The sequence below is a fragment of the Equus przewalskii genome, chromosome 13 (assembly GCF_037783145.1).
Source record: "Equus przewalskii isolate Varuska chromosome 13, EquPr2, whole genome shotgun sequence".
Lineage (NCBI taxonomy): Eukaryota > Metazoa > Chordata > Mammalia > Perissodactyla > Equidae > Equus > Equus przewalskii.
The window spans coordinates 2,377,802-2,396,162 of record NC_091843.1 but is presented as its reverse complement, the minus strand read 5'-3'; the positions used below and the strand labels follow the sequence as shown (position 1 = coordinate 2,396,162).

Genomic DNA, 18,361 nt, shown 5'->3' with positions numbered 1-18,361 from the left:
TACCTGGATTAGCTTGTGCCCGGAGGTGGGACTGCGCTGTCTGAACTTTCCCACGCCCGCATGCTGGAGAGACAGAGTGGATTTTAGCTAAGGGAAGCTGTGGAGGAGTATGTTTGCAAATCAAAGCCAGTTTTATGGGAAGCTAATTCAGTATCTAACCCTTTTGATTATTAAGTCTCCTAGGGACCCGAGGTGACCCAACCACAGGTCACATTACCCCATTTGAGTGAGTTCAATGATATATCCAGTCTCAACTTTTTTCCTCACTTAGGGAACTTAAAGGTAAATTTCTCTCGCTCTTTTGGAAAAATCAGACAGCAAACAAGCATAATTTTTGGGAAAAGTAGGATCTTTGTGGATTTTACAAATATTCCTTGTTCTGTTCTATTTCCATGTAATATATGATTTATCTTATGGGAAAAAGACACATTGAACTTGTTGTTTATTGCTTAATAGTCATAGTTTATCAATTACATCTCTTTTTTGTAATAAATTGGTACTTGTTTTTGGTATTGTCACTATTTTTTTAATAGTTTTATTTTTTTAGAACAATTTTAGTTTTAGAGAAAAATTGTAGGGGTTACCAGAGTTGCCATATACTGTACACCCAATTTCCCTTATTATTAACATCTTAGATTAGTATAGTACATTTGTTATAATCAGTGAACCAATATTGATGGATTATTAACTAAAGTCCATTCTTTATTCAGATTTCTTTAGTTTTTACTTTATGTCCTTTTTCTGTTCCAGAATTCCATCCAAGACACATTACATTTACTTGTCATGTCTCCTTAGGCTCCTCCTAGGTCTTCGTTTCTCACACTTTCCTTGTTTTTGATGACCACGATAGTTTGGAGGAGTACTGGTTAGGTGTTTTGTAGAGTGTCTCTGTATTGTGATTTGTCTGATGTTTTTCTCATTGTTAGCCTGAGGTTGTGGATTTTTGGGAGGAGGAGCACGGAGGTAAAGTGTCATTCTCATCATATCATGCAGATTACATGCTACTAACATGACTTATCACTGTTGACATTGACCTTGGTCAGCTGGCTGAAGTGTGTTTGCCAGGGTTCTCCTCTGTACAGTGACTGTCTTTTTCTGCTGTCCTGTGCTGTCCTCTTTGGAAGGAAGACACTGTATGTGGCCCACACATATGGGGTCGGGAGTTACGTTCCACCTGCTTGAGGACAGCGCATCTACAGAAATTATTTGGAATTCTGCATGGAGAATTATCACTTCTCCCCCACTTGTTTAGATCAGTATCACACAATACCTATTTGATACTTTGGGTTATAATTCAATACTACTTTATATTTTGCTCAAATTATTCCATCTTTGGACATTGGGAGCTCTTTCAGTTTGCTCCTCTGTCCCTTTGATATACTGCCATCGATGTGTCTTTTTTTTCTTTTGTTTTTAGAAAACTTCATCACTTTTGGCACTACAAGATGCCTTAGGCGCATTTTGTATATTTCCTCGCCCAGTCCTATAATCCGCCATTTCTCCCAAGTAGCCCTGGTTTCTTTTCTTGGAAATAGTATTAGAAAACAAGATCTGCGCCCTAAGTTTACTCATTGCTACTGGGATATCTTTGCTTTGAGACTCTCTAAGCTGACAGAGCAAGGAAATATATGTGTATACTAACCTGTGTGTGTGTATAAATACTTCTATATGTAATCATCTGTGTATGTGTGTGTCTGTGTGCGTGTATGTAAAACCTTTTATAGGTGTGCATGCGTATATATTTCTGTGTGTAACGATCTGTGTTTGTATTAAGCTCAATATAAGCTCACACTGATGTCTCCAACTCTAATCCATCACATGGGTGGCTGTAGCCTCCTCCCGTTCCTTCCCTCCTCCCGCCCGCTCCAGCAGTGAGAAGCCTGGCTCCTGCCATCTGCCATCCATTGACTTTAGCCCTTTAGTTCCAGTACACATGTACGGCAGTCTCGGAGTTGTTAGCCCACACTCCCACGGAAACCTGCTTTACCGACCTGAGGTCATTGCTTATGTGCCGTGCCTTTATCTTACAGACTCCACTTGTTTCCAGAGTTTCTTAGGTCAGCACCTTTTGTAACCACCTCCTTTGTGAGCTTGCATCATACATTTGTATTATATTTAGCTTGTTTTCTCACATTCTGCATTTCATTCTGGTATCTACTGGCATTCCAAATGATTCTTTAAAAATTTGCATACATTGAGTTTCACTCTTTGTGTTGTAAATTTCTGTGGGTTTTGAAAAATGCATAGTGTCATGTATCCACTATTATAGTATCATTCAGAATAGTGTCACCACCCTAAAAATTCCCCTTCGCTTTACCTATTCAACCATCTCGCCCCCCACTCCAAACCCCTGGCAGTCACAAATCTTTCCACTCTTTCTACATATTAATTATGCTTCTTTTAAAAAAAATTTTTAATGATTGCCCTGAAGTTTGCAATATAAATTTACAGCTAATCTAAGTCCACTTTTAAGTAACACTATACTACTTCTTGGGTAGCGCAGATGCCTTATAATGGAGTAATCCCAATGCCTCCCCCCCCATCCCTTATCCCCATTTCACTCATCGTATGCTATAATCACCCAGTTCACTGTTGTTATTACTTTATGCAAACAGTTATCTTTTCGGTCAATTAAGAATAAGAAAAATAAAAGATTTTATTTTGTTTTCACTTATCCCTGCCTTGTCACTCTTCCTTTCTTTATGTAGATTCAGGATTCAAGTTTCTGACCTATTATTTCCCTCTCACTAGAGAACTTCTTTTCCATTTCTTGCAGGGCAGGTCTGCTAATAATGAATTTTTTGTTTGTCTGAGAAGTCTTTATGTGTGACAGTGAAAAACAGAAAGCATCTAAATACTCATCAATGAGGGAAATGATAAGTAAGTTATGGTATTTATACAGTAGCATATATCATACAGTTGTTAAAAAGAATGAGGTTTGTATGTGCAGATGTGGCAAGATCTGTAAGGTGTAAGTAAAACAGGATTTAGGGGCCAGCTCCGTGGCCGATTGTTTAAGTTCACGCGCTCCGCTGCGGCGGCCCAGGGTTCGGATCCTGGGCGCGGACATGGCACCCCTCGTCAGGCGACGTTGAGGCGGCATCCCACATCCCACAACTAGAAGGACCAGCAACTAAGATATACAACTGTGTACAGGGCGGGTTTGGGGAGATAAAGCAGGAAAAAAAAAAAAGATTGGCAACAGTTGTTAGCCCAGGTGGCAATCCTGAAAAAAACAAAGAGGAAGATTGGCAGCAGTTGTTAGCCCAGGTGCCAATCTTTAATTTAAAAAAAAAAAAAGATAAAACAGAATTCAGAATTTTCCATTGAAAAAGGATACACATACGTATGTATGTATTTGCACAAAACATTTCTGGAAAGAAACTTTATACGTTACTCTTGAGATGGAACTGGGATAGGAGGGGACACTTAACACAGTGCCATCTGCTCTTTTGTACTCTTCTTATTCTTGTCCCCATGTTCTTTTGTTCAAAAAATGATCAGAAGAACACATGGATGTGCAATAGGCTATGAATTCTGGAATATGTTCTTAAAACACAAACAAAACTCATCTGTGAATAATAGGATTTAGTGTGATGTATTTTTGTGTTGTTTTCAGTTTTTTCCTGATTTTTGTGAAGTGATTATGTTTAATTTGTGCACTTCTTAAAAAGCTAATGAAATTTAAAAGCAAAAATGCCATTTTGCTGGCAGTGTTCCAAGGCCCGGGGAGCTGGGACTGGAAGAGAAGCTAGACTGTGGGGCTGCTGTGAGCGCTCTGCTGCCAGCAGCGAGAATCTGTCTGAGTCTGCTCAGGCTGCTGTGACCACCTGCCACAGACTGGGGGACTTGAACAATAGGAATTTATTTTCTCACAGTCCTAGAGGCCAGAAGTCCAGGATCGAGGTGTCCGCAGGTTTGCTTACTCCTGAGGCCTCTCCCCTTGGCCTGTGGAGGGCTGCCTTCTCTGTGTCCTCACGTGGTCTTCCCTGTGCCTGTTTGTCCTCCTCTCCTCTTGTAAGGACCCCAGTCAGACTGGATTAGGGCCAATTTAAAGACCTCATTTTAACTTAAGGACTTCTTTAAAGACCTTATCTCCAAATAATGGTTACATTACTAGAACTTAAACATATGAATTTGGGGAGGTGGGGGACAACACACAATTAAGCCCAAAGAAAGTCCTTTCAGCTTGTTCCTGTTGAAAGATTACTCTAACTGCTATCTCCTCCATTCTTTCAATTCAGACGTGTGTGACGTGGTTCCAAGGCCTCTCCCTGAAGGCTGTCTTTCCTGTGGTCTCTGGATTGTAGAGGAGGGGTGCTTCCTCAGCCGAAGCAAGCCTGGGCTGGGGCAGGATCGCTGAGCCCATGGCTGGGCCCGGCTCCATCGCCCGGGCCCCTGTTCCCGTCCCAGTGGAGCTAAGCAGCTCTTCTCAGAGGCCACAGCCCACAGCTAGATTAAGTAAATATGGAGCTGCCATACAGCATTTTTTGACAGTTTAACATCTAAGCCACATTCCTTTGGGGAATCTCCCTCTTTTTGAGTCTCAATAGGAAACAGCCCACCTCACGTTATAGAAGCTAAAATTGCCAGGTTCCTGTTTCTCCAGCTTCTCTTACGGATAAGGGACAGGTATGTGACCCGAGCTTGGTCCAGCAGTCGCACGTGCCCCAGACATTGAGTCAGTGGTCAGGGGTGTAAAGGAGCGGGAACGGTGCAGAGCGCGCTCTAGGGGGGATCGTGGCGGCGGGAGGAGCGAGTGTGCAGGGCAAGGAGGAGGGGCACACGGCAGAAGCCGCGTCTGTCTAGTGGGCACGCGGGTGGTCAGGATGTTCCGTCTACCTTTCCCTGACAACAGCAATCGTATTCTCACAGTGTGGTTTTCCAGTGTGATCCTGGCTGTGGTCCAGACTGTAGCTGGCCGCCCTGGTTTCTGCTCATTTCCAGGCCTGGCTCTGTGACTCTCGATGATCTTGCAGCTACCAAGTCCTTTTTCTGTGTAAATGGGCCAAAGTCAGTTTCTGTTGCTTGAAGTCCAACTGGTATACTTCTACTTCTCGTATCTATATAAGAAGTATATATATGTATGTATATACGCACACAGTAGGAAATATGTATATATACTTCTTAGAAATAAGAAATGTATGCTTCTTATAAAATCACTGACTGAAACCTAGATTCTCCTTTTACATCTTTAAAATGCAGCTTATACTACCAGTGTTTCTAAATGGGGTCACTCTAGCATTTTGAGTGGAGCAGTCTTTCACTGTGCAAGATTTTCTTGCACATTGTCAGAGGATTAGCAGCCTTGATCCCTTCCTTTAAATGCCAGTAGCACCTGCCTTAGTCATTGTGAGAAACAAAACACCCTCGCACATTTGCACCTTTGCCCTGGGGATGAGAGAAGGGTCCTGGACACCCACGAGAACAGCTGGCCCAGACGATCGACCCGGCTTTCAGGTCTGCAGTTCTAGGGTTCTGTCATTTTGTTATTTCCTAATACTTCATGAGCTTGCCTAGACCCGCTGAGTGTTTTGTTTTATATTTAGAAAGCAATACATGGGCTTTCAGCTTCTGGAAATATAAGAATAGCTCCTGTCAGACCAGTTCATCTGTGGATAACAGCTAAACTCTGGACACCATATGAGGAACAGCTACCTGAAGGCATTGGAGGGAAACGAAATCAGACAGCTGCTGGACAACTGTCTACATTTGGAAGAAGGGACTGTCACAGTGTAAATATTCCAGGTTTTACAGCTTTTTGCCTAGGGACAGGCCACTGTCAGCACCAACAGAATGGTTAAAACTTGGTAAGAAGTCTAGTCTTCCCAGTGTCGAGAACCACAGGACAGAGTCTGGGCCAACCTTAGCGTCCGGAGAGGTGGGAGGACACTGGAACGCAGAGAGCCAGAGAGGGGGAGCCCCAGATTCTCTGCGTAAACTCCGCCCAGATCTCTAGCTGACCCTGAACCGCACGTGCGCAGAACAGACTCAAAGTAACCCAACTAAGAACTGAACAGAGGGGGCTGGCCCCGGGGCGGAGTGGTTAAGTTCATGCATTCCACTGCGGTGGCCCAGGGTTTTGCTGGGTCGGATCCTGGGCGCGGACATGGCACCGCTCGTCAGGCCACGTTGAAGTGGCCAAGTTAACCACCCACGTAGATGAGCTAGAATGACCTACACCTAGGGTATACAACTAGGTACCGGGGCTTTGGGAAGGAGAAAAAAAAAAAGAGGAAGATTGGCAACAGATGTTAGCTCAGAGCCAATCTGCCTCAAAAAAAATTATTAAAATAGATAAACAGAAGTAGATAAATTAATTATATTTTATTTAACCCAGTATATCCAAAGTATTATTTCAACATATAATTAATATAAAATTATTGAGGTATCATGTATATATGTGTGTGTATTTATATATTTTCTAGTAAATCATTCAGTGTGTATTTTACACATACTAGCAATCACCATTTAGATGGACTCCGGTGCGTCCCCGCACTCTGTCTCTGCGGCACTGCCCCCTTCGCCTTCCCTGAGTGTGCTCGGTGCAGTCTTTGGAGTCCTGTCAACTGTCTGAACTGGGAAAGTCTTTGATAACAACTGGAGCGTGAAGAAGGGTGGTGGTGGTCCCATATAGCTTGCAAGGTTCTTGCAGTCTATGTGAAATCATATATTAGCTCTACATAGTCTATAAATAACCAAGAATGCATATTATAATTCTCAGAGTAACCACTAAAAGTGCAAAGAAGTATAGCTAATAAGTCAATATAACAATCAAAATGGAATCTAAAAAAATTCAAAGCACACACACACACTAAAAGATGTAAGCCTAGTGAGTATAAAGTAAGTGAGAGTTTGCCCTCTCCACAAATCTCAAAGAATATTCAGGGTGGGCACCTTGTTGTATTCTTTCAGACATTTTTGCACATATGTACATATGGATAAAGAGTTTTTCAACAAATACAGATTGTTTTGTAGCTTGCTTTTTCATCCAAGTCACCAGTATGTCAAGGCGAAGTTCCAGTGTCGGGCATACAGACCTACCTCATCTGATTTTATGGCTGTATAACATTTCATGAAATCAATGCACTATATTGCTTATCCATTCCCTTATGGATAGATATGATTGATCTCTTCAGTTTTTCCACCATTGTATTCGTTTCCTATTGTTGCTGTAACCAATTACCACAAACTCAGTGGCTTAAAACAACAAAAATTTCTTCAGATCAGAAGTCCGAAATCAGTTTCACTGGCTTAAGGTCAGGCTCTCAGCAAGGCTGGTTCTTTCTGGAGGCTCCGAGGGGAAAATCTATTTCTTGGCCTTGTTTTCACCTTCTAGTGGCTGCCTGTGTTCTTGGCTTGGGGCCTTTTTGTCCACCTTCACGGCACATCATTTCAGTGTGCTGCCACCATCACAGCGCCTTCTCTTCTGACTCTCACTCCTCTTGGGTCCTTCTTATGAGGACTGTTGTGATTACATGGGATCCGCCTGGATAATAATTCAGAATACTCTCACCGTCTCAAAATTCTTAATTTAGACAGATCTTCAAAGTCCCTTTTGACATATATGTCACATTCACAGGTTCCTTATTTAGCCTACTACAATCATTCACTTATACGTAACGTTTCAGTGAACATCCTTGAATGAGTATCCCTACCCAGCTGTGTGATTATTTCTTGTAGCGGAATCCTAGAGGTAGGACTACAAGGTCAAGATGATGCACCTACTCCATTTGGGTGGATTCGCAACAAAGTCCCCACCAAAAGCTCTGTGCCGTTTTTCACTCCCTTCACCTCTTTCTTACAAGAATTGCTGTCTTCCCAACCTCTGCTTTCTCACATTTTGGGGTTTAACTGGGGTTCTTTTGGAAGAAACTTACTTTCTCAACAGTTCCTTCGTGCACCTGCAGTGTCTTGTAGAGTCCTTTGGTTCTTTTAATTTTCAGTCAGTGGAAACCCACCTGCCAATATAGCTTAGAGATCTGCCTCCCTGAATTCAGATCCGAGCTCCACTGCTTTCTAACCGCATCACCTTGGGAAGGTTACTTAACCTTTCTGAACTCTTTCTCCATCTGGAAAATCATTTAATCACAGTACCTTCCTCTGAAACTTAGAGGCTGTATGCAAATTTCTTTTCACAGTCCCTAATATGATTTTAATTATGTCTCAGAAATCCTTTTATGTTTCTGTTCCGCTGATGGTATTTCCCCGTTTTCTAGCACTGCTCTAAATGTTTTGATTTTTTTCCTTTCATATAATTTGGGTTTTGAGTGGGAGGGAGGAGGTAAGTGTATGTGCTCAGTTACTTTGAAAGACCCCAGGCTGGGGTTTTAATTCCCTCTTGGTGGGGACTTTGCCTTTTTCTCCCATACCCTCACAGCAGGTGACATGTGTCTTTGCTCCAGTGGATAGTTAATAAATATTTGTTTAATCGTTGATGGGTGATTCCAAAAATAACATAAATAGTTGATCTGAAATACTTAGAATCCTGAGACATTTTCAGAATTGATTGCTGTACATCCCAGTGTCACCTTCTTACCGAGCCTTCCAGTGGCGAAGACGGTCCTGGGTGAGCAGGAATGGGTTTGCGTTACAGGCGTCTGTGACATTCAGGGATGTGGCTGTGCTCTTCAGCCGGGACGAGTGGCTGCACCTGGACTCTGCACAGAGAACCTTGTACCGGGAGGTGATGCTGGAGAACTACAGCACCCTGGTCTCGCTGGGTAAGGACCTTTCCTCGTGATGCAGAATCTGCTGGGGGACCATCTTTAGAGGTCCCTCTTTGGGTTCAGAGTCTGCAGGTTTGTACCCTGCTGTGCCCCTGGGAAAGGACGAATCTCTGTAAAGTTGGAAGTGTACATTTTTGTTGTGCGAGTCATGCTATTCCTTTCTCCTTCCTGTGCCTTCCTCCCACCCCACCTCCCAAAGTTTCCTCCTACTCCAATGACTAGATCCCAGTTTAGATTCTGGAAAACACATAGAGCTCCTCTCTCAGAGGCAACGTGGCCAGCCTCTCTATTGTTTCTGGATGGAGCCCTGCCTCCTAAGCCATCCACTGAAAGCCCAGGCCTGTGAGAGGAGCTTGTGCTGCCTGCTCTGCCTCCGAGGCTTGCCTTCTCTGCCCTGTAGCTTCTGGTTTGTGAGCGCTGGGATTGCTCCTCCCACCATGTGTTCAAACTCCATTTCCTTTCTCACGAGCAGGGATTCCATTCTCAACACCAAAGGTGATCTGCCAGTTGCAACAAGGAGAAGATCCTTGCATGATGGAAAGAGAAATCCCTCAAGACACCTGCCGAGGTGAGTGAGTGCTGGGAAATGGGCCCAGGCTGTCTTTATGCGTGAGCAGGCCCCAGGGGGCGGTGCTCCGGAGACTTTCCTGGAGATTCCCAGCCCCGCTGAGGGGCTCAGGGCCGCCAATAGAAGCCTCCTTGCTTGTAATGGCTTCCTCTGCATCTAGAAGGTCCTTGTCCCAACATCCGTCTTATCTTGCAGCTCCCTGCATTCTCCATCCCTCTCCTCTTTGTGCAGCCTCACTCACTTCTGCCATCTTGTTCTGCCTCTTTTCATGGTTTTCTTTTCATCTGTATTCACATATGTTCATGTCGACAGATTCTAAATACTTTCCACCTTCTGCTGCCATATTTTGAATTCTTTATAATTTGTTTTTCATTTCTTTTGCCAATGACATATTTCAAAGTATTATCAACTCTTCTTTGTCTCTGGCCTCGCAAGTCATATTTCCCATTCATCTCCTTGGAGACTGGGCGATCTCCTGTTCTCATTAACATCACCACTGTAGCCTTTCTAGTCCAGGGGTCTGCACACTTTTTCTTTAAAGGGCCAGATAGCAAGTATTTTGGCTTTGGGGCCACATGTTCTCTATTGCTGCCACTTAACTGTGCTGTTGTAGTGCAAAACCAGCTGGAGACAACCCTTCAACAAACACGGCTGGCTGCTTTCTCCTAGAACCTTACAAAAGCAGGTGGCAGCTCGATTTGGTCCAGAGACCCGTAGTTTGCTGACTGCTCTTGTAGCCTATTCTAATCTAGTTGGTCTTTATCATAAAACTGTAGGTTGTTGGAGGATCACTTAAAGGTGATCAAATTTAGATACCTCTTTTTATGTCTGAAGAAACAGAGCATCAGAGATTTTTAAATACTTTGGTCACAACTAGAAAGCTGAAATGCAGTGACAAACACTTAGACCACCAGTGTCATTTCTGTTCACCAAGCAACATAGATTTTCCAATATTTTGCTTTTATCTTTGTGATTTGACCTTTATTCTGTGACTCTTGCATTCATTGACATCTTGCTTGTTCTTTCCACAGATACTTTTGATCTTTATTAAAATACAATTTTCTCCAAACATAGAGTTGGTAGGCAGTGCAGTATAGTGTTTAAGATCATGGTTTGCATTAGACATTCCTAATTTCAGTTTACCCCTGCCACTACTGACAAGCCTGATGAGCTACAGGAATGTTACCTACCCTCTCTGAGCCTTGTTTTCCTCACCCACCTTCCTTGCCACCAGCAGAGTGATCTTTTTGAACCTCAAGTATTTATCCTGTACCTCAAGAGACTTCATTGTTTCCCCATTATCCGTGAAGTAAGGTAAAATTTCTTAATGTAACATTAAACCTGCTTCATAGCCGTCTCCATGTTCCTTTCCAGTCTCGTCAGTGGCCACTTCCACTTCATGTTCTGGGCAAACCCACATGCTCATGAACCTGGTCCCTTCAACTTGAGTTACCTCTTCTGTCTTGTCCACTGGAAAACTACTTACCTTTCAAGACCCGTTTGTCTGCCTAAAATGCCACCCTAATCTGTAGTTTTTCCTTATCTTTCCTACTTCCGACTCAGCATTAATTTTTAAATCATTTGTGTTGATATAGCACTTGCTACATACCTTGAACACATCTATTACAGTATCTGTTGTAAAGAATTATAGTTATTTTGTTATTATTTATTTTCCTAATTAGATTGTGTATATTTAAGGGAGAGACCAGGTCTTTGAATTCTGTGCCTCTAGCATCTAATATATTGCATTTAGTTATTTTTTTTAATTTAATTGAATTGCCTCTATGATTAGCTCAAAGCTGATGAGAGTCACAATCAAGTACTCAGTCCAGCCAGACTATTGCAACTTCGTCATTTTTCATATTCCATTTTGTCCTTCGTCTGATCCAAGCTCCCCCTAAAAATGACCATTTTTTCCTTATCATTATCTGCCTAAGATCTTACAACACCTTCTGCTGTCTACATTATTATCTAAATTCCTCTGCCAATTGTTCAGGAACTCTGTGTTTGGCCTCACCTTGCTTAACCAAATTTTTAACTAGTTCCAGCCTGGATTTCCTTCCCTGGCTGCTCAGCCTGCCGTACACAGGTGCACCTCTCCCCGCAGAGACTTTGGTCAGGCTTCTTTCTGACTCACAGAGTCCTCTGTTTCTGTTGAAATCTATCTCATCTTTATTGTCCAACTTCCTTCATAAAACCATTCTTCACTAATACAGTTGATTTTGGTGTCTTCATTCTCTGGACTTCAAGCCTGAATTACAGTCAAGGCTTCCGACATCGTGGAGAAATGAGCTATTACTGTTTGGTCATTTATTCATTTCATACTCTTGTTGCTGATTATTCACTATTTGTTCAGTAAATAACTGATTGAGTCTCAGGAGTCCAGTATGAGAGGAGAGAATCTGTTTTGATTTTTCAGGTCACTTGCCATTCATAATAATTTTTCCAACTAACTTATTCTTCCCATTCATTCATTATTTTTTTACTTAAGATATTCTAATTATGTACTTGTCTTGTGCATAATAAGGAATTAACAAATAATCATAAGACATATCCCTTGTTCTTTTTGAACAAATACTTGAATTATTTTCACAAACTTATATATGTAAGTTAAGTGATAGAATGTGTAAGGAAAACATGTTTTGAAATTCTAAGAATGATATAGTCAGGGCCAGCCCAGTGGTGTAGTGGTTAAGTTCGCACATTCCGCTTTGGTGGCCCAGGATTCCTGGTTCAGATTCCAGGTGTGGACCTATGTACCACTTGGCACACCGTGTTGTGGCAGGTGTCCCACATATAAAGTAGAGGAAGATGGGCATGGATGTTAACTCAGGGCCAGTCTTCCTCCAAAAGAAAAAAAAAGGCGGCTATGGTCAACTTAGGCTTAAATAATTTCTGTAGAGAAGTGGGCTCAGAGCACTAGGGTAAGTTTCTGGATGGCCCGGGAAGGTCATACTTTAGGAAAGGATAAAACGAGAGAAGGTACCCTGGTTAATCCTTGAGAACCCAAATGCTAGTTCCTCAATATATCATTAACCAAGAAAAATCTGTTTTTTCCTACAGATTTATAACTTGTATTTCTTGTTCCTCTTATTAATTTCAATAAATTGGATGGATTTTTTAAACATAATCCAGTTATATTTTATTTAAGTTGTATAGTTTACTTAAGTACATACACTTACTTAATTATAATGATCTAATTTTAATCTATTTTCAATCATGGATTGATTAAAGAAAACCAAGTTTTAACCCAGAACTCCTTAGAATCCACTCAAGCTCAGTCTTTTCACTTAGAATCAGGTCTGAGCTGGGGCTTGGGTGTTTTTCAGGACTTCAGAACATATTGACTTCAAGTCTCTTGTAGACTTTCATTAGTCTCAAAAGATTCCCACAAAGAGAGTTCAGTCTTCTGGGTGCAGCTTATTAGAAGAAATGAATGTGTCTATTTTCTCCTCCTGATCAAATGGAAAAGGGAAAAGTGGTGGCAGGGTAGTATGGAAAAATTGTCATTCTTCCAATCACAAGGGGGTAGATGGTTGCACATGGCTGATGTACTCCATGTTTCCTCTTCTTTATAATTAGCATGTTGAACTTAGATCAAATATCATCAACACAGTCATGCTTCAGGGCTGCAGTAAGTTTTAAAACCTGAATTTCCTCTTTTTAGCAGACTGTTTACCCTTGCACAGGCTTAGGATATGAAATCATAGTCACGAACAAAATCAAAAAATTTAAGAAAAACATTGCAGCTATTTAGAAATTATTGTTTATAGCATTTCAGTGAGGGCATGGGGAAAAATGTAATAAAAGCAGCACAATGAGTAGAAAGAAAAAATAAAGACAAGTTACCTCCTTCATGTATACTCAGGGTAGGAAATGAAGATAACTAGGGTGTCAGCTTGAGCCTGTCAGCTGACATTTTCCTGCACCTTCATACCTTCTGCTCAGCCAGGTCTTCATCCACCTTTACTCCTCTCAAGTTGCAGTCTCTTCGTTTTCAGTGTTAATTTGTCTAGTGTATTCTCCTACACCACTCCTTAGCCTATTACCTCTCTTTCCATTCCATCTTGTTTTTCTCCAGATTCATCTATATTTAAGATCAGATGGTCTCAAACCTCTTTTACATGTATTTTTGCCAATTTTATCGGACCACTGATGCATGTTTGTGTCTTCCAGCAAAGGAGGCATTAATTTTCTGATTCATTCCAGGTTTCAAGACTTGGCCTGAAATAGAAGCATTCCCTCCCAGACAGGACGCTTTTATAGAAGAAACAGCTCGGGGAATAATGAAGAAAAAAGCCATTAAGTTTGGCCATTGGGACATCAAGTTAGGAGAAACTTTGGAATTTGAGAGCAGGACAGGACAGGAGCAAGAGAAGAAACCTCTCAGGCAAACAGTAGGCTCAAACAAGAAGACCGTTAGTGGAGATGGTGACCACACAGGTCTCGAATTGGGGAGGGGCTTCTTTATAAATACAGTTCTTGTAGCACAACAGAGTATTCCTGTAGAAAGGATACCCAATATATATTATACTTTTGGGAAAGATGTTAGACAGGATTTTGATCTAATGAGATGCTTCCAAATTTATCCAAGAGAAAAACATCATATTTGTAATGAGTGCGGGAAAAGCTTCAGTCAGAGTCTTTACCTTATTGAACACCAGAGAATTCATACGGGCGAGAAACCCTACAAATGTAATGAGTGTGGGAAAAGCTTTAGCCACCGATCATCCCTTCTTGCCCACCAGAGAATTCATACTGGAGAGAAACCTTACAAATGTAATGAGTGTGAGAAAGCATTCAGCAGCAGTTCAACCCTTATCAAACATCTGAGAGTGCATACTGGAGAGAAACCGTATCGGTGTAAGGAATGTGGGAAAGCCTTTAGCCAGTGCTCAACCCTCACTGTCCATCAGAGGATTCATACTGGAGAGAAGCTCTATAAATGTGGTGAGTGTGAAAAGGCCTTCAGTTGTAGAGCAAAACTTCACAGACACCAAAGAACCCATACTGGTGAGAAACCCTATAAATGTGTTGACTGTGGGAAAGGCTACAGCCAGTGTACATCCCTGGCTGAGCACCAGAGGCTTCACACTGGAGAACAAGTGTGTAAATGCTTGGAATGTGGGAGAACTTTCACACGCATCTCAACCCTTTTTGAACATCAGCGAATTCATACTGGACAGAAACCCTATCAATGTAATGAGTGTGGGAAAACCTTCAACCAGTATTCGTCTTTTAATGAACATCGGAAAATGCATACTGGGGAGAAACTTTATACATGTGGACAGTGTGGGAAAGCCTTTGGTTGCAAATCCAACCTTTATAGGCATCAGAGGATTCACACTGGAGAGAAACCCTATCAGTGTAATCAGTGTGGAAAAGCTTTCAGTCAGTATTCATTTCTGACGGAACATGAGAGAATCCATACTGGAGAGAAACTCTATAAATGTATGGAATGTGGGAAAGCCTACAGTTACAGATCAAACCTTTGTAGACACAAAAAAGTTCACAATAAAGAAAAACTCTATAAATGGAAGGAATATGGGATCAGAGATTTCTTAGAGGAGATAAGCCATGTGAGGTTTAATTCGTCTCTCAAATAATTCAAGACTTCTCATTGGAGAATAATCAGGAGAATAGTAAATAGGGCACAGACTCCTGATAGATTGTCTTTTTTTATTTCTCCTGGAGAAAATATGCTAGTTACCACTAAGTAGTGGTGAAATTGATCAGTGAAAATATGAAGAGCACTGATCCCAAATTTTATAAGAACTATTAAATTCTAAGGTTTCTAAAAACAAAGATTTCTAAATTCATAGAAAAAAGTAACAGGCCTAACTTTTAAAAAAAACGTGAAAGTAATGGAATATGTTTTGTTTCTTTCATTAGACTTTATTCCCTTTCTAAGAGTAAGCTTCAATATGAATTTTCTTTTAAAAACAGTCATTGAGTTATTAATAAGGTGAATAAGTGTGGGGCCTTATTTTCTAAAGTGGCAGGCAGACATGACATACTTTTTTGTAAAGAGAAGTTAAAGATAAAAGGCATTTTTTAAATGCAGATTTTCACATGGAAATTATTAAGCTCAGTTTTTGTGAACTGCCTCACCAGCAAGTTATATATAAATATACATATGTACACATGTATGTGTGTATACATATATACATGCAGTTTTGGAATATATGTATGTTTTTTCCAAAAGTCTTTGATGATTAAAAAATGTGGTTCTATGATTTAGAATTTAGTTTTGAAAGTTAAAATTTGCCCAAATGGAGTCTCTCTTCCTTTTCCTTTCCTACATTATTTTTTAATTTGATGGGATTCTACATACTGAACAGAGTCTTGTTATGGTGTTCTGGAAGGTGCGGTAAACTGAAGCACTCACTGCAAGTGCTCTGTTCTCTGCTGCAGGAGGCCCATCTGCAGAAGCTGACTGTGCGCCTGGTGGCTCAGAGCCAGGAGAGATTTTAGTAGCCTTTCATTTTACTACTGGGGAAATTGAGCTTCTTGGGCAGAGTCAAGACTGGAATCTAGGTCTTCACCTTTGGTTTTCTGTAATAATTATAGGTTCATTTCCAACCTCGGGTCCCAAGAGTACTATTGTTTTGTAAACTGGTTAGGCACAATTGCAGTAATTTAATCAGTTTATTTTTATGTGTGGCATGTTCCCCCCTCACTTTAATCTTAATCATTGACTTATAATCACGTTCTTCCTTTTTCTGATGTGTCCCTAATTATACCTACTTTTGTAATAACTGTACATAAATCCTCCAACCCAGCCGAAGTCCAGATGCTGAAATTGCTTTAGGGGGTTTCACATACAGCATTACTTTTTTATTTGTTTTCATTACACATCTTTTAGGAATTCTTTTGTGTAAAGTATATATAAATATCATTATTAAACATTCTAGCCATCAGTTTAAATTGGTTATCCAAACATTTTCCATGTTTTCATGAAAGATTTCATTTTCCCCCTGGGCCTACTTCCTCCAGTTTTATATTTCATTTTCATGATTGGTATCCTTTAGAAAATTGTCCTAATAAGCTTGAACCTTCTACCAGAGAAAGGTTTTAGAATTAAGTATTCAGCATGGTATATCTCTTGCCTTGTCTTAGCTCATTAGCAAGTATCTTTTAAATATATTTAAGTATATTTACAAGGACAACGAAGCTTTGAAACATCTCAATATTTAACATTGTCCAGAGCCATTTGCAAGATATTCTGGATAAAAACATGTTTGGTTACCCAACAGCAGTGACCACGCTTAGACCCAGATTTTGGTTTCTAAATGCCATTCCCCACTAAAGGGAACAAGGACTCCTGGGAGAAGTGGCTGATTCCATATTTGAAGCAGGGAATGTGTGAGGTGTGCCTGGAATACCTTTTTATGAAACAAAACAAAAAAAGATAGCACTTGAAGACTAAAAGGAAAACGTCAGAAGGACAGGAGAGCCAACTTGAAGGTGCTCCGACTGGTCAAATTTGGGACAATTAAACATCAAAAAGAATAATTAGTAATTGGTTATAACATGGTAAGTAAAAATAAAATAAACAAACGCATAATGAAAAAATAGAGAAAAAAGGAAAGCTCTTTATAAACTTCTTTGAAGACTGCCATCTTTTAACTGTACATGGAATGGTAGATTTAGAAAAATCACCATTTTACAACCCTTAATGTAATTAAATCAGGCACATTCAATGGATGGTAAAACCCATTAGGTGAAAAAAAATTAAGGATCAGCATTTACATGGTGTCAAAACATCAGAGATACTGACTGCAAAGGAGAGATGTGCCTTTGTGGTGGGGCAACCCTGACATGTGATTCCTGATGAGATGCAATATGAAGTGCACGATTGCCTGGGATGTATTCTTGCCAAAAATGTTCAACGAAAATCTAATGAAATCTCTTATCTGGACTTATCTTCCTGTTACAAAAAACACATGGAATAGAGGAACAAGTTGAATTATACGGTGAGGAAATAGACAAACCCAGAGTTTGAAACATTGGACATGACAACTGTTCTGGACTTTTCAAAAAGCCAGTTGTAATAAAACAAGTGGAGTCTTGTAGATTGAGACACTCGAGAGACATTACCAAATCCAAGGGGTGATCCTTAATTGGCTTCTGATTGAGAAAAGTTAAAACAACTATAAAATACATTTTGGGGGACACTTGGGGGAATATGAGGATGGAAGGGGTATTAGATAATGTGGTATGTTTAATTTTCTTAGCAGTGATAATGGTATGGAGCTATATAGGGCAATGCCTTTATTCTTAGGAGGTGCATGCAAAAGTTTTCAAGTTTGAAAAGTGATGATATTTGCAGCATATTTTCAAATAAAAATGTAAAAACTTAGTCAACTGTTGAATCTTTGTGGAGGATATAGAGATGTTCATTGGTCATCCTTTAAACTGTAAGCTTTTCTGTATGTTTAAAATTTTAATAATAAAAAAATTGAGGCAAAATGTGATTGGATAAAGTGATGAATATGAAGCTTCCAGTCAGGATTCTTCCTTTATACTCTCATAAATTTCCTGTTTGAGACTTTATCCTCTAGGGTTGTAATCATTGGAAATAAAATAACTTTGGTTGGTTCTGGTTCCCCTTTAAATGGAGTAAGCACACACCACCTTACCTCTCCCACTAAACAGAACTAAAAACCCTGGAGAGAATGTAGGGGCAGCTGTGTGAGGGCCTCGAAAGTAATGGTAGCAGGCAGCTTTGGGAAGGAAACCAGAATTTGAAATAAGACCAGTCTAGCAGCCCACACATTCCTGTGGTGAGGACAGTGGTGGTTGAGCAGGCATGTAAACCTCCAAGAGAGAGAAACCCTTATCTCTGGTCAGAGGAACGGTGGGCCAAAAGGTTGGGAAAATTCCCCTGGCTTTTCTTCTCTCACTGTCTTCCTGCTTCTTGGGCCTGGAGGTAGATATCTGAGGTGTATAGCAGAGAGGAGAACCTAAAGCCTTGTTTTTTTTTTTTTAAAGATTGGCACCTGAGCTAACCTGTTGCCAATCTTTCCCGCCCCCCTGCTTTTTCTTCCCAACTCTCCCAGTA

At 40.8% G+C, this 18,361-nt stretch overlaps 1 protein-coding gene across 9 annotated transcripts in view; it reads left to right on the top strand.

Annotated features, from left to right (window-relative positions):
- LOC103540164 (zinc finger protein 879) overlaps positions 1-17,774 on the top strand; it is a 45,260-nt gene extending 27,486 nt beyond the window's left edge. For 8 of the 9 annotated variants that reach the window (XM_008506687.2, XM_008506685.2, XM_008506686.2 and 5 more), the window contains exons 3-5: positions 8,597-8,723; positions 9,202-9,297; positions 13,507-17,774. In XM_008506687.2, coding sequence (XP_008504909.1) covers positions 8,597-8,723; positions 9,202-9,297; positions 13,507-14,903 — 1,620 coding nt within the window. In that variant the 3' untranslated portion in view covers positions 14,904-17,774. The remainder of the gene's footprint in view (positions 1-8,596; positions 8,724-9,201; positions 9,298-13,506) is intronic. The other variant, XM_008506682.2, reaches the window with a different exon arrangement.
- Positions 17,775-18,361: the final 587 nt, after the last annotated feature.